Here is a 12136-nt window from a genome sequence, read left to right as displayed (position 1 = left end):
ACTCTGAGGTTATGGGAGTTGATTGGACATGTATTATCATCATGGGTCTTACACGTCTAATCTGTTTATGAAGAAAGGCCATCAGTTCTTGTAGACTAGTGCAGAGGGACCACACAGGAAACCATACTTCTTTTTCAGGCTTCCCTGTCACTTGTGCTAGTAGCACCCCTATGATTAGTTTCAAATTGTTCTTTGTATCTTCCCTGAGCAACAGAAATTTGCAGAAGGGAGACCTGGCGTATCTGTCTGTCTATTCACTTCAGCCTGTGGCCCATGGAGAGCCCAGGTTGTGGAGTGGTTAAGAGCTATGGCAGCTAACCGAAAGGTCGGTAATATGAATCCACCAGCTGCTCCTTGGAAAGCCTATGGGACAGTCCTACTCTGTCCTATAGTGTACCTATAAGTCGAAATCAACTTGACGGCATTGGGTTTGGTTTTTGTTTTGTCTTTTTTTCTTGCTCATGAAGACTTTTCAACCCTCTTTTCTAGAAACACCACCTATTCTGCCCTAGCAGATCCTGAATCACAGACTGTGTCCATCCCAGGGACAATGGGATGCAGTCTTGTTTGTTGAGTCTGGATAGGACCTGAGGGGTTAATGGGATAAAAAGAGGATCGTTTTATCCAAGAACCTACTATAGCTCTATCTGGTCTACAATCTGTGATGATCTGAGGGAAAAAATAAAAGACTATATTCAATACCTGAATTGCTCACTTAAATATGCTTCTCTATTACAGGCTCAAACTACAAAATCGGGGGGAAAAAGAACTTCTTATCAGATGATATGGATTATCTGGGCCAACTAATTATAAGAATCATGACCTTAAACTCTCAAATTATCAATTTCTTAATCTATAAAACAAAAATAATAAGAATTATCATGACTACTATATAAGTGTGTGTGGAAATAACATGATTTAACTTGGATGAAAGTGTACTGCAAACTCTGTACAAAACCAAACCAAACCTTTGCTATTGAGTCAATCTGACTCACGGCGACCCCAAGTGCTACAGAGTAGAACTGTGTTTCATAGGGTTTTCTTGGTTGTAAACTTATTGGAAGCAGTTTGCCAGGCCTTTCTCACAAGGTACCAACCTTTAAGTTAGTAGAGTAGCCCTTACCCTTTTGTGCCACCCAAGGTCCTTGCAAACTCTGCACAGAGCTATAAAAATGTAAAAGATATTATTGCCATTATTATCTGGTAGATTTGTATTTCAATAGATACATTTCCAGGTGAATCTCTTCAAATAATCCTAGCATTCTTACTTTATTTGTTTTTAATTACAAAAAATGAGAAAGGACCTGGGGTTAAACTATGAAGACAGTAAAATGATGCTAACCTTTCACTTCCATTTCCTTCTTTTAGGGATTTCATAGATCTAAGCAATGGAAGCTGAAAACCACACTTTATTTACCGACTTTATATTCTTAGGGTTTTCTGACAGAAAGAATGTGCAGCAGGGGCTCTTTGTGCTCTTTCTCCTGGTTTATGGCATAACTGTGATTGCAAATCTAGGGATGATCCTACTGATCAAGATAAACCCCAGACTTCATATACCCATGTATTATTTCCTAAGCAATCTGTCGTACTGTGATGTCTGCTACTCCTCCACTGTCTCTCCCAAGATGCTGGCTGATTTCTTATCTGAACAAAAGAGGATTCCATATAACTTATGTGCCATTCAGATGTATTTTTTTGGAGCTTTTGCCGATGTGGAATGCCTCATATTAGCTGCAATGGCCTATGACCGTTATGTAGCCATTTGCAATCCACTTCTGTATACAATTGTCATGTCTAGGCAGGTCTGTGCCCAGCTAGTGGCTGGTGCTTACATTGTGGGGTTGGTGGATTCAGCAATCCACACTTGCTGCACATTTCAACTGTCCTTCTGCAAGTCCAATGTTATCAATCACTTCTTCTGTGACATTCCACCCTTGCTATCCCTCTCCTGCTCAGATACATCCATCAATGAGATAGTGATGTTCACTTTTATCGGCTGTGTTATAGGGTGCAGCATCGTAACCATTCTTCTCTCCTATAGCTATATCATAACTACCATCCTAAGAATGAACTCAGCTGAGGGGAGACACAAAGCCTTTTCCACTTGTGCCTCCCACTTAACTGCTGTGGCTATATTCCATGGTACACTCCTGTTCATGTATTTCCGACCAAGCTCGAGTTACTCAATGGACACTGACAAAATGGCGTCTGTGTTCTACACAGTTGTGATCCCTGTGTTAAACCCACTGATCTACAGTCTGAGGAATAAGGATGTGAAAGGTGCTCTGAAAAAAACCATCAGCACTAAATTATGTTCTAGGTGAAACCGCATTTTCCACATAAAAGTATTTGTGTAAAGATTCTTAACACTAAAGTTGAAGGACTTTGACATAAGTGCCTGCAGTTTCACCAATACAGTCTTGTGGATAGTTTTTGTTAGTAATCTTTGTGCCTAAGCTGAGTATTTAAAAAAAAACCACCGCCGTTGAGTGGATTCTGACTTGTAGCGACCTCATAGAGTTTCCAAGGCTGTAAGTCTCTATGGAAGCAGACTGATACATCTTTCTTATGCGGAGTAGCTGGTGGTTTTGGATCTGCGACCTTTCAGTTAGCAGTCAATGGCTTTAACCACTGCACCCCCAGGGCTCCAGCTGTGTATAGGGAGCCTTTATTATTGGTCTTATTCTTCTCTCCAAAGTAAGAAATAGTAGCAATGGGTTAATTTTGCTATTATGTAGAAAAGATTCCTCTATTCTGTGTCCCTGAGTACGTCTGAATGTGATATCACAGGTTATAGCAGCATAGCCTCTAACACCAGTTCAACATACCCTCATTAAGAGTCAATTTTTAAAAAAATGGGTTTAATAAACATAAGGAGTCCTGTTGGCACAGTGCTTAAAGCCATCGACTGCTAACCAGAAGTTCAGCCATTCAAAACAACCAGTGTCTTCACTGGAGAAAGATGTGGAGTCTGCTTCCACAGAGATTTATAGCCTCAGAAACCCTATGGGGTTGCTAGGAGCCAGATTCAACTACAGGGCAGTGGATTTGGGCTAATAAATACAGTTGCTCAACCAGAAACGAGTTTTCATGAACTGAACTTAGTCTTGTTTGTATCCTTCCAATGTACTAGCATGGCCCCTTGAAATGTTGCATCATAACACATAGACATAAATAAACAGTATGGCTGAATCTTCTGCACTAGATTTAAAGTTTCATAAAGGCAAGTTCCTTCTGTCTTGGTCACCATTATTTCTGCTTAGGTATTCACAATACTAGGCTCCAAAATGTCAATCAAAAATATCTAGTGGATAAATAAATGAGTGGCCTCCCTGCAAAAATGATACAAATAGTGTTCTTTATATATTTACCAATATAACATCTATCCTTTAATTTTATTTTGGTACATTCATTTTACTTGAAATATGTCTGCATCTTTTATCATTCGGCCTTGTCTAAAATAAAAAATCAGGGACAGGGCTCATTTGATGTAAAAAACTTTCAGGCCCTCCATTCCTCATTGCTGTTGTGATTGCTAGTTGCCATCGAGTTGATTCTAACTCACGGTGACCCTGTATGTGCAGAGTAGAACTGCTACATAGGATTTTCAAAGCCATGACCTTTTGGAAGCAGATCATCAGCCTGCCTTCCAAGGTACCTCTGAGTGGATTCAAACTGCCAGCCTTTCAGTTAATAGTTGAGAGCTTAACCATTTGTGCCACCCAGGAATCTTCCATTCCTCATTAACCTGCTGCAGTATCAGCAGATGTCCCCAGAATCAGTGGTTCATGGTTTACATTGTCCCTCCCAGTATGAGACTCAACCTGTGAGTTTCCTTTCTTGCTCTCACTCTGGAGATTAGATGTGATGATGTGGTGCTATTGACAGTTGTATATCAAGTTAAAGAATGGAAGTTGAGTATGAAGGACCTGGACCTTCTCCAAAGGCCACTACAAAACGGTACTCTGTCTCCCTTGATGTGCTCATGGCATTATACTAGTCAAAATATAAACAACTGAAATGCCCAATGTACAGTTAAAGTTGCAAAAGAAGAATTATTAACATGAAAATATGTTTAGTGGGGAAAATTAAAAAAATAAAGGTTAAGGTTGTATTTAGATTAGTATTCCATTTATAATGATTTAAATTGTCTTTCTGTGTATCTGTGAAATAAACTGAAACCTATTTTCAGAAAAATTTAATAGTGGTTTTAAAAGTGATGTTGAGGCGTAGTCTGAACTCTTCTCACTTCACGAGGGCGAAGGAGAATCAAGATCAACAGCCCAAGGCTGATTCCTATGAGGTGGAGCTCAGGTATGCCTCTTCTCTCACCATTTTCACTAAATCTGACACCAACTTTCCCTTGCACAGCAGTCTCTACTTCTCTGCTGGGTTCAATAATTCATTGCAATGACCACACGAACTCACAGACAGTACTCACAATTATGAGGTTTATTAGGGAAGCAACAGGTTACAGTTCAGGCTCAGGAACATTCAAGGATACAGTGCTTCCCATCAGGGCAGCTTCTTCCCAGCTGTGCTCACAGGCACGCCTCTCCCTAGCCCTAGGCCTCTGCCCGAAGTCACTCAGCTTTCTCTCTTGGTAGGTGGGGAAGCCCAGCTTGCCATCTGCTGCTGCCAGGTCTCTGTTGCAGGGTCTCTTCTGCCATCACATCTCAGCATCTTCAGGGTTACATCTCACTCTCTCTCAGTCTTCTGCTTCCAAGAGCTTCTCAGTGCAGGGATCCCGGGTCCAAAGGACTTGCTGGCTCCTGGCTGTTCTTCCTTGGTGGTGATGGGATTTTCTCTTCCCTGCCTCTAGGGTGGCTTATTTCAAACCCAGAGGGATAGCTAAACTGACCAATCCTTTTGGTGGGCTACAATTACCATATCTGCATAGTCCAACCCAATCACTTGGGTAGGAGTTACAAGACCATGATTAGAAAGACCACACAAAAGTGATCCATCACATCTCAGTGGTCATCTCTGAGTGATTGAAAGATAACATGTAATATAATTTTCTTTTCTTTTACATATCAGTATACTTGAAAAAATCTGTAATACGTATGTATTCCATTAAGAATAAGAAAAATAAAAAAACTTGTTTTACAATACTAGTTTATGTATGGACATTATTTATGAGTATGCACACACGTGTTGTGTGACCATGTGTAGATATGTAAGCCTGTATAATTGACATATTTACAAATTCATTAAAATTAATTTATTCCAAATAAAGTCTTTCTTGTAATTTGTTAACAATTTACTTCGTGGAATGGATTTCTTAATTATACAATTATAAATTGTTTTGGAATAATCCTATTGTCTTTTCGAATGACTTAATTAATTGCATATGCTATTCTCACTATAATCAATTATCAATTAATCGAGTTATGAAAAACATAACACAATTTTAGGTGCCCAGGGTTACTTATTTTATTTTAGATTGTTGTTATGAAAGAAACATGGAGGCATTTTCCTCCGTATCTGAGAATACAGAGTAATAATTTACATGAAGTCTTTCATTTAGACCTTCTTCCCGAATTTTATACATTTCTTTAGTGTATAAAATGAGCTGAGTGTTATTTACTTACATGTTATTTTAGTGCTATTTGTTTTGCATTACTTATTAAACAGGTTTTGAAAACAAAATTATTTGATTATCTTTTAAATACGTGTTTTCCTCTGTAATCTCAAATACTTTAACTGGTGTTCATAGAATAGTTTATATTATTTATCAGGGCATCCCAATCATTGTCCAAACCCTTCCCAAATTCAACATTTTCTATTAGAATAATGTATTAATTAACTATATCCTCATCTATGAAAATTAAACCTACTCATGTTATTGAAAAGTGGTTTTCATGACCATCTTTCATAGATGTGTATAAGGAAAAAAAATCTCTATTATTATTATTATTTACCCTTTCCATTAAAGACACTGATTTAATAGTCTTTACAGATGGGCTGAAAACCAGAATTTTTTGAAGTTTGTTTGATTGCTTTTGTTTTAAGAAAACTATCAAGATGAGAGTTTAAGAACTTGAACTTTGAAGTAAGATAGACCTGGCAGTTCATAAACTACCGTTTACTTGTTAGCTCTTTGACCTTCCTCTGGTTACTTGTTAGGCCTCAGTTTCTTCACCGTATAAAGCAAAGTAGAACTGCCCCATAGGGTTTCCAAGGAGTGCCTGGTGGATTCAAACTGCCAACTTTTTGGTTAGCAGCCATAGCTGTTAACCACTACCCCACCAGAGATTCCTTTCACCTGCTTAGCAGGCATTAAAAACAATATATATCACTTTTATAAGGGTGCCTGACATTATTAAAAGGCTTGAAAATGCTAATCTTTATTACAGAAACAAGTATTTATTTTTAAAGAGAGTTCATACAACTACTTGAGTTTGATCAAGAAAGTTCCTAAGATGATATAGAGGCCCTAAATAACTAACTCCTTACCCAGGGACTGAACCTTGTTGTGACTGAACCCTGGGTGGGCAAGGGGGTGGGGGAGAAAGTATTATTCATGGCATTATCTCAAAAACCAAAGTCTCTAAGCCCCAACTTTCTACCCTCTTTAGAACCTGCTCACCTAGTGTGAGAGACCCCTGTTGTACATCCTAACCTCAAAACTTCCATGCCAGCCACCTTAAAACATGTTCTTCCTAAACCTGCCTTCACTCCTGGTTAGAGCTTAGTAGAGGTTTCTTCGTGGTTATCAATTTTAGTCACAACATTCCCATGTCTATTCCCATGGCCGACTACCAGGAACCATACTCCTGATATAAGGCCCACACCTCATACTCCCAAGAAGTAAGTTTAGATAATTAATGTCAGAATACTTGATTTTACATTGTCCTATATGACCCTATCTCCAGGGCCGTGGCCAAATGGGCACACTTAGCTGCAACTGGATCAGTAGCTACTAATTATGACTGAACCATGCCTTTCAGACAGCATTACCCGATCAGTATTTAGAAAGAAGCACTTGATTCTTATCAGCCTCAAACCACAATGCACAAAAATCTTCTCTGTTAAAAGCATACAATGGCCAGAGCCCTGTCCCACCAGTATTCTACATGGACAAACCCCTTCTTGTGAAAATAGATCCCACCTCAGTGAATCAAACTGTGGTATAGATTTAGAACTCAACATATATTTTCACTGTCAGAAGGCTTCGCTTCTCTTGGTCATTCTCTCTCCTACGCCTCAGTCTCACCTTTGGGTATAGCACTTTCTTGAGATTTTACAGCCTTCTCCATGGATTATACCCCAGCTGCAGACCATGCCATCTTCCCACCATTAGTGGGCTCCAGGTCTCATCCCTGTCTGCCAGAGCCCAACTTCCCTCAGATCTTTCAGCTGTTGCTTACCAATGTAGATTCCAGACTACATTGTTGTGATGAAATATGCTATGAATTGGATTTTAGTCTTTTTTTTTTAAACCCACCATACTCAGAAACATCTTTTAATACTTATTTGTGTATATAGTGCCACTCTAGATAATAAGCCAAAAATAGTAGGAAAAAATAGTTTCTGCCCACTAGAGACATATATTCAATATTAAAAACAATCAACAGTAAAATCAATTAGGTTTTTTTTTTTCATAAAAATTCATTCAGTAACTAAACTGGAAAAGATACTGTGGTAAGAGCAAGGGATCAAATAATGAGTAAGGAATTAATGAGTAAGTCTAATAGAGTTATAGAACACAGTCACATATAGCTTCAGGGTAATATAGAAATTGTTGAAAGTGTTAAAAGAAGCACACGTAAGATTGGAGTGGCATTCAGATTGTAAGTTATCAATAACTGAAGGGGGATTCAGAAAAAAAGCATGTAAGAGTTAAATTAAAGCAGGACTTTTTAAAAATGTGCAAAATTTGAACAGCTAAGGTACCATGTGCACATATTTACATGGGGATAAAAATTAACTGAAAAAGTGTCTCAGTGAATTGTATTTATTTATGTTCATGAAAGAGTGAGTTATAGCACGTCATTGGCTTAATGGATGTTGGAAGTAATCATGGTGTAAGGTTAGAATGGGAAGAGAAAAGGAGTAAGGATAAGGAATATAGGAGATGAAATGAAGGGTAAATCTTCTCCAGAAATAAATATTACAAATGTCAACTTTAAACTGGTAAAGACAGACATAATATAAGTCATGTGAGAGGGCCAGTTCTGATGCTAAGTCTTGACCCCATTCTGTGGCCGAGGGCTCATTACCTGCAAATTTGGAGAACATCCATATTAAACTTACTTCTACAACATTCTAACCATAGGCCAAGAAACAGGTATTGTTAAAAGGTTTTCCATCCTTTCCTAAGAAAGTAATTTTCAACCGATCATTTTTCTAAAGGCATTTTTGACATCTTTGTTTCTTAAACTGTAAATCAGGGGATTCAACATAGGTATAATCAATGTATAGAACACAGAGGTCACTTTGTCTATATCCAGTGAATGACCTGCACCAGGGCGCAAATAAATGAAGATCAAGGTACCGTGGTAGATAGTGACAACAATCAGGTGGGAAGCACAAGTGAGGAATCCTTTCTTTCTTCCATCAGCAGAACTTATCTTGAGGAGAGCTGCTATGATGAAGACATATGAGAGAAGAACTGTTAGAAGACAGAACGCTTCAAACAAACTAGCAAAGACAACCAGAATTATGTCATGCATATAGGTGTCAGTGCAGGACAGTGAAAATAGTGGGGAGACATCACAAAAGAAATGGTTAATTTCTCTGGAGCAGAAAGTGAGATGGAAGGTGTTAGTGGTGTGAATAATGGAGCTCACCGTGCCCCCCAAAAATGATCCCACTGCAAGCTGGCAACAAATTCTCTTGGACATAATAATGGTATAAAGCAGTGGGTTGCAGATTGCTATGTACCGGTCATAAGCCATGGCAGCCAAGAGGAAAGATTCTGTATCAACCAAAGAAATGAAAAAATAGAACTGTGAAGCACACCCATTGTAAGAAATTGTCTTCTTATCAGAAACCAAGTCCACAAGTAATTTGGGAGCAATAACAGAAGAGTAACATGTATCTGTGAAGGACAATATGCACAGGAAAAAATACATAGGGGTGTGCAGGTGGGAACTGATTGTGATTAATAAAATCATCCCAAGGTTCCCCATAAGCGTCACAGAGTAGATGGAAAAGAACACAGCAAAAAGAAGTCTCTGAAGTTCTGGGTGGTCACTAAATCCCAGGAGGAAGAACTCAGTCTTTACTGTGCCATTCACTTTCTCCATCTGTTTGCAGTGTTTTGTGGTTTCTGGAGTAGTGAGAGAGTAACGATGACAAAGTTAATAATAACCCAGACATTGAAAGAAAAATAAAATTAAAGTGCCAAAGTAAATAGAACAATCATTCTAAAATCTACTGGTGCATCCTTATAGCATGTCTACGATGGAAAAGGTCAATATCATCAGTCAGAACAAGGCCGAGGCCAACTAAGGAACAGACTATCGATTGCTCATATGCAAGTTAATGTTGAAACTGAAGAAAATTAGAACAAGTCTACGAGAGCCAAAGTACAACTTTGAATATATCCCACTTGAATTTAGAAACCACCTCAAGAATAGATTTGACACGTTGAACACTAATGACCAAAGACCAGACGAGGTGTGGAATGACAGCAAGGAAATCATACATGAAGAAAGCATGAGATGATTAAAAAGACAAGAAAGAAAGAAAAGACCAAAATGGATGTCTGAAGAGTCTCTGAAACTTGTTCTTGAATGTCGAGTAGCTAAAGCAAGAGGAGGAAATGATGAAGTAAAATAACTGAACAGAAGATTTCAAAGGGCAGCACAAGAAGACAAAGTAAAGTATTAAAATGATACGTGCAAAGAGCTGGAGACAGAAAACCAAAAGGGAAGAACACACTCATCATTTCTCAAGCTGAAAGAACTGAAGAAAAAAGTCAAGACTTGAGTTGCTATAGTGAATAATTCTATGGGGAAAATATTAAATGATGCAGGAAGCATCAAAAGATGATGGAAGAAATACAAGAGTCATTATATCAAAAAGAATTGGTTGATGTTCAGCCATTTCAACAGGTAGCATATGATCAAGAACTGATGGTACTGAAGTAAGAAGTCCTAGCTGCACTGAAGGCACTGGCGAAATACAATCCTCCAGGAATTGATAGAATATCAATTGAGATGTTTCAACAAAGGGATGCAGCACTGGAAGTGCTCACTCGTCTATGCCAAGACATTTAGAAGACAGCTACATGGCCAATCTGCTGGAGGAGATCCACATTTATGCCTATTGCAAAGAAAGGTGATCCAACTGAATGAGGAAATTATCGAACAATATCATTAATATCACACACAAGTAAAATTTTGTTGCAGAGCATTCAAAAGCGGCTACAGAATTATATCAACAGGGAACTGCCGGAAATTCAGGCTAGATTTAAAAAATGACGTGGAAGCACGGATATCATTGCTGATGTCAGATGGAAACCTGGCTAAAAGCAGAGAATAACAGAAAGATGTTTACCTGTGTTTTATTGACTATGCAAAGGTATTCGACTGTGTGGATCATAACAAATTTTGGATAACATTGTGAAGAATGGGAATTCCGGATCACTTATTTGTGCTCATGAGAAACCTGTACAGAGGCGTGGCCAACAAGGAAGAGTAGTCAGACGCTTCCTATATCCCTCTTACAACAAAGACCTGGAAAAACAAGTGATTTAATTCCATGTGAAAATCTGGGAGCCCTGAACAAGGCAAGGTTAAGAAATAAGTCTGACTGATGTGGGAGAGGGAGACCGTTTGGAAGAGGTGACGAAGGCCAGAGCCGTGGAGGCGAAACTTCAGTACCACAGCCATGCCTGTCCGCAGTGAAGCAAGCAAACAGCTGTGCTGTGTGCGCGCTCGGGAAGCAGTTTTCACATTGAGAGAGACCCAGCAGCAGAGATTCTGCTTGAACACTCCAAACCAGTGAAGAGAAGCTCCCAAGAGGCTAAGTACATGCGTGCACACTTTCGTCGGGATTTAAAAAAAAAAAGCTCATTTGGGGAAAAACCTCTCTCCCTTTTACTTCCTCCCTCCACGCTCTGCACTGGGAGTCTGCTGGGCCAGAAGTAGATCCCAAAAGGCACCCTGACTCCTTCTACTGGCCTTGGAGAGGGAACAAATAAGCTGCTGGCTCCCCTAGGCCAGGAACACAGGATCATCACAGCTCCTTTGCTGGGCACAGGTATCAGGGGCCCACAGACTCCGAGTGCCTTACACCCCTGTATAGACTTATGGGGACCCATCTCAATAGCTTTAGTCCTCACTGCCACAGTACAACAGGGCAAACATCTGAAGTTTAACTTCAACTGCTTCAGCTCTGAACTGGCAGATTTGTGACCCTCAAAACAGCCCTGTCCCTTAAGTAGGCACTTTATTGATCTGCAGCAGGGGCTTCAGGACTAGTGGTAGCACCTAAAGTGCCTAGTCACCTGCTACAGGAGTCCAAGAAAAAGTGCCCTCGAGTCTTTACAGCCAACAGGGTGGGGTGTTCATATAGTCTGGCTGCAAAACTCACCTACCTACTCACCCTAGAGAAAAGGGACACGCTTTCCTTTCAGACTCTCAGGGGCAGCCGTCAGCCCCCCGCCCGGCTCAGCATGTGATCTCCTACCACAGCCAGAGTCCAGTGTCTGCACCAATCACCCATGCCTTTCTAGGACGGGGGGTGAGAGCCTGCATCACACACTTGGTGACTGACTGCCTGAACACCTGAGCTGAACCCATGTAGGAAAATTTAATGGACTCCTGTGTGCACATACTTAGTTACAGAACTAACTACCTGGGGACAGGATGTTAGAGATCCAAAGGTGTCAAAAATCAAACTAGTGAACTTTAGCAGCCTATTTGGGCATATCAAAACAAAATAAAATAAGAAGCTAGGTCTCACTAAGCAAATACAAAATAAAATTATAATAAATTATTAATGGCTCGGAGACAACAGTCAATATCAAGTCACATAAAGAGGCAGTCTATGATGGCTTCAGCAAGCTCCCAAAATAAAGAATCAATAAATTCTCTGGAGGAAGAGAACTTCTTGGAATTACCAGAGGCAGAATACAAAAGATTAATATACAGAACTCTTCTACAAATAAAAAGGAAAT

At 39.6% G+C, this 12136-nt stretch overlaps 2 protein-coding genes across 2 annotated transcripts; one reads left to right on the top strand and one right to left on the bottom strand.

Moving 5' to 3' along the window:
* Positions 1–1388: 1388 nt before the first annotated feature.
* LOC101341036 (olfactory receptor 1019-like) lies at positions 1389–2327 on the top strand. Its single transcript, XM_004389204.1, has one exon. The coding sequence runs from the start codon at positions 1389–1391 to the stop codon at positions 2325–2327; it is 939 nt and encodes a 312-aa protein (XP_004389261.1).
* Positions 2328–8339: 6012 nt separating this feature from the next.
* Positions 8340–9257, bottom strand: LOC101340780 (olfactory receptor 5I1-like). Its single transcript, XM_004389203.1, has one exon. It carries the CDS (start codon positions 9255–9257, stop codon positions 8340–8342), a length of 918 nt encoding a protein of 305 aa, XP_004389260.1.
* Between the last annotated feature and the right edge of the window lie 2879 nt (positions 9258–12136).

Source organism: Trichechus manatus, unplaced genomic scaffold (genome assembly GCF_000243295.1).
Source record: "Trichechus manatus latirostris isolate Lorelei unplaced genomic scaffold, TriManLat1.0 scaffold00236, whole genome shotgun sequence".
Lineage (NCBI taxonomy): Eukaryota > Metazoa > Chordata > Mammalia > Sirenia > Trichechidae > Trichechus > Trichechus manatus.
This window is presented reverse-complemented; position numbering and strand designations above follow the sequence as displayed.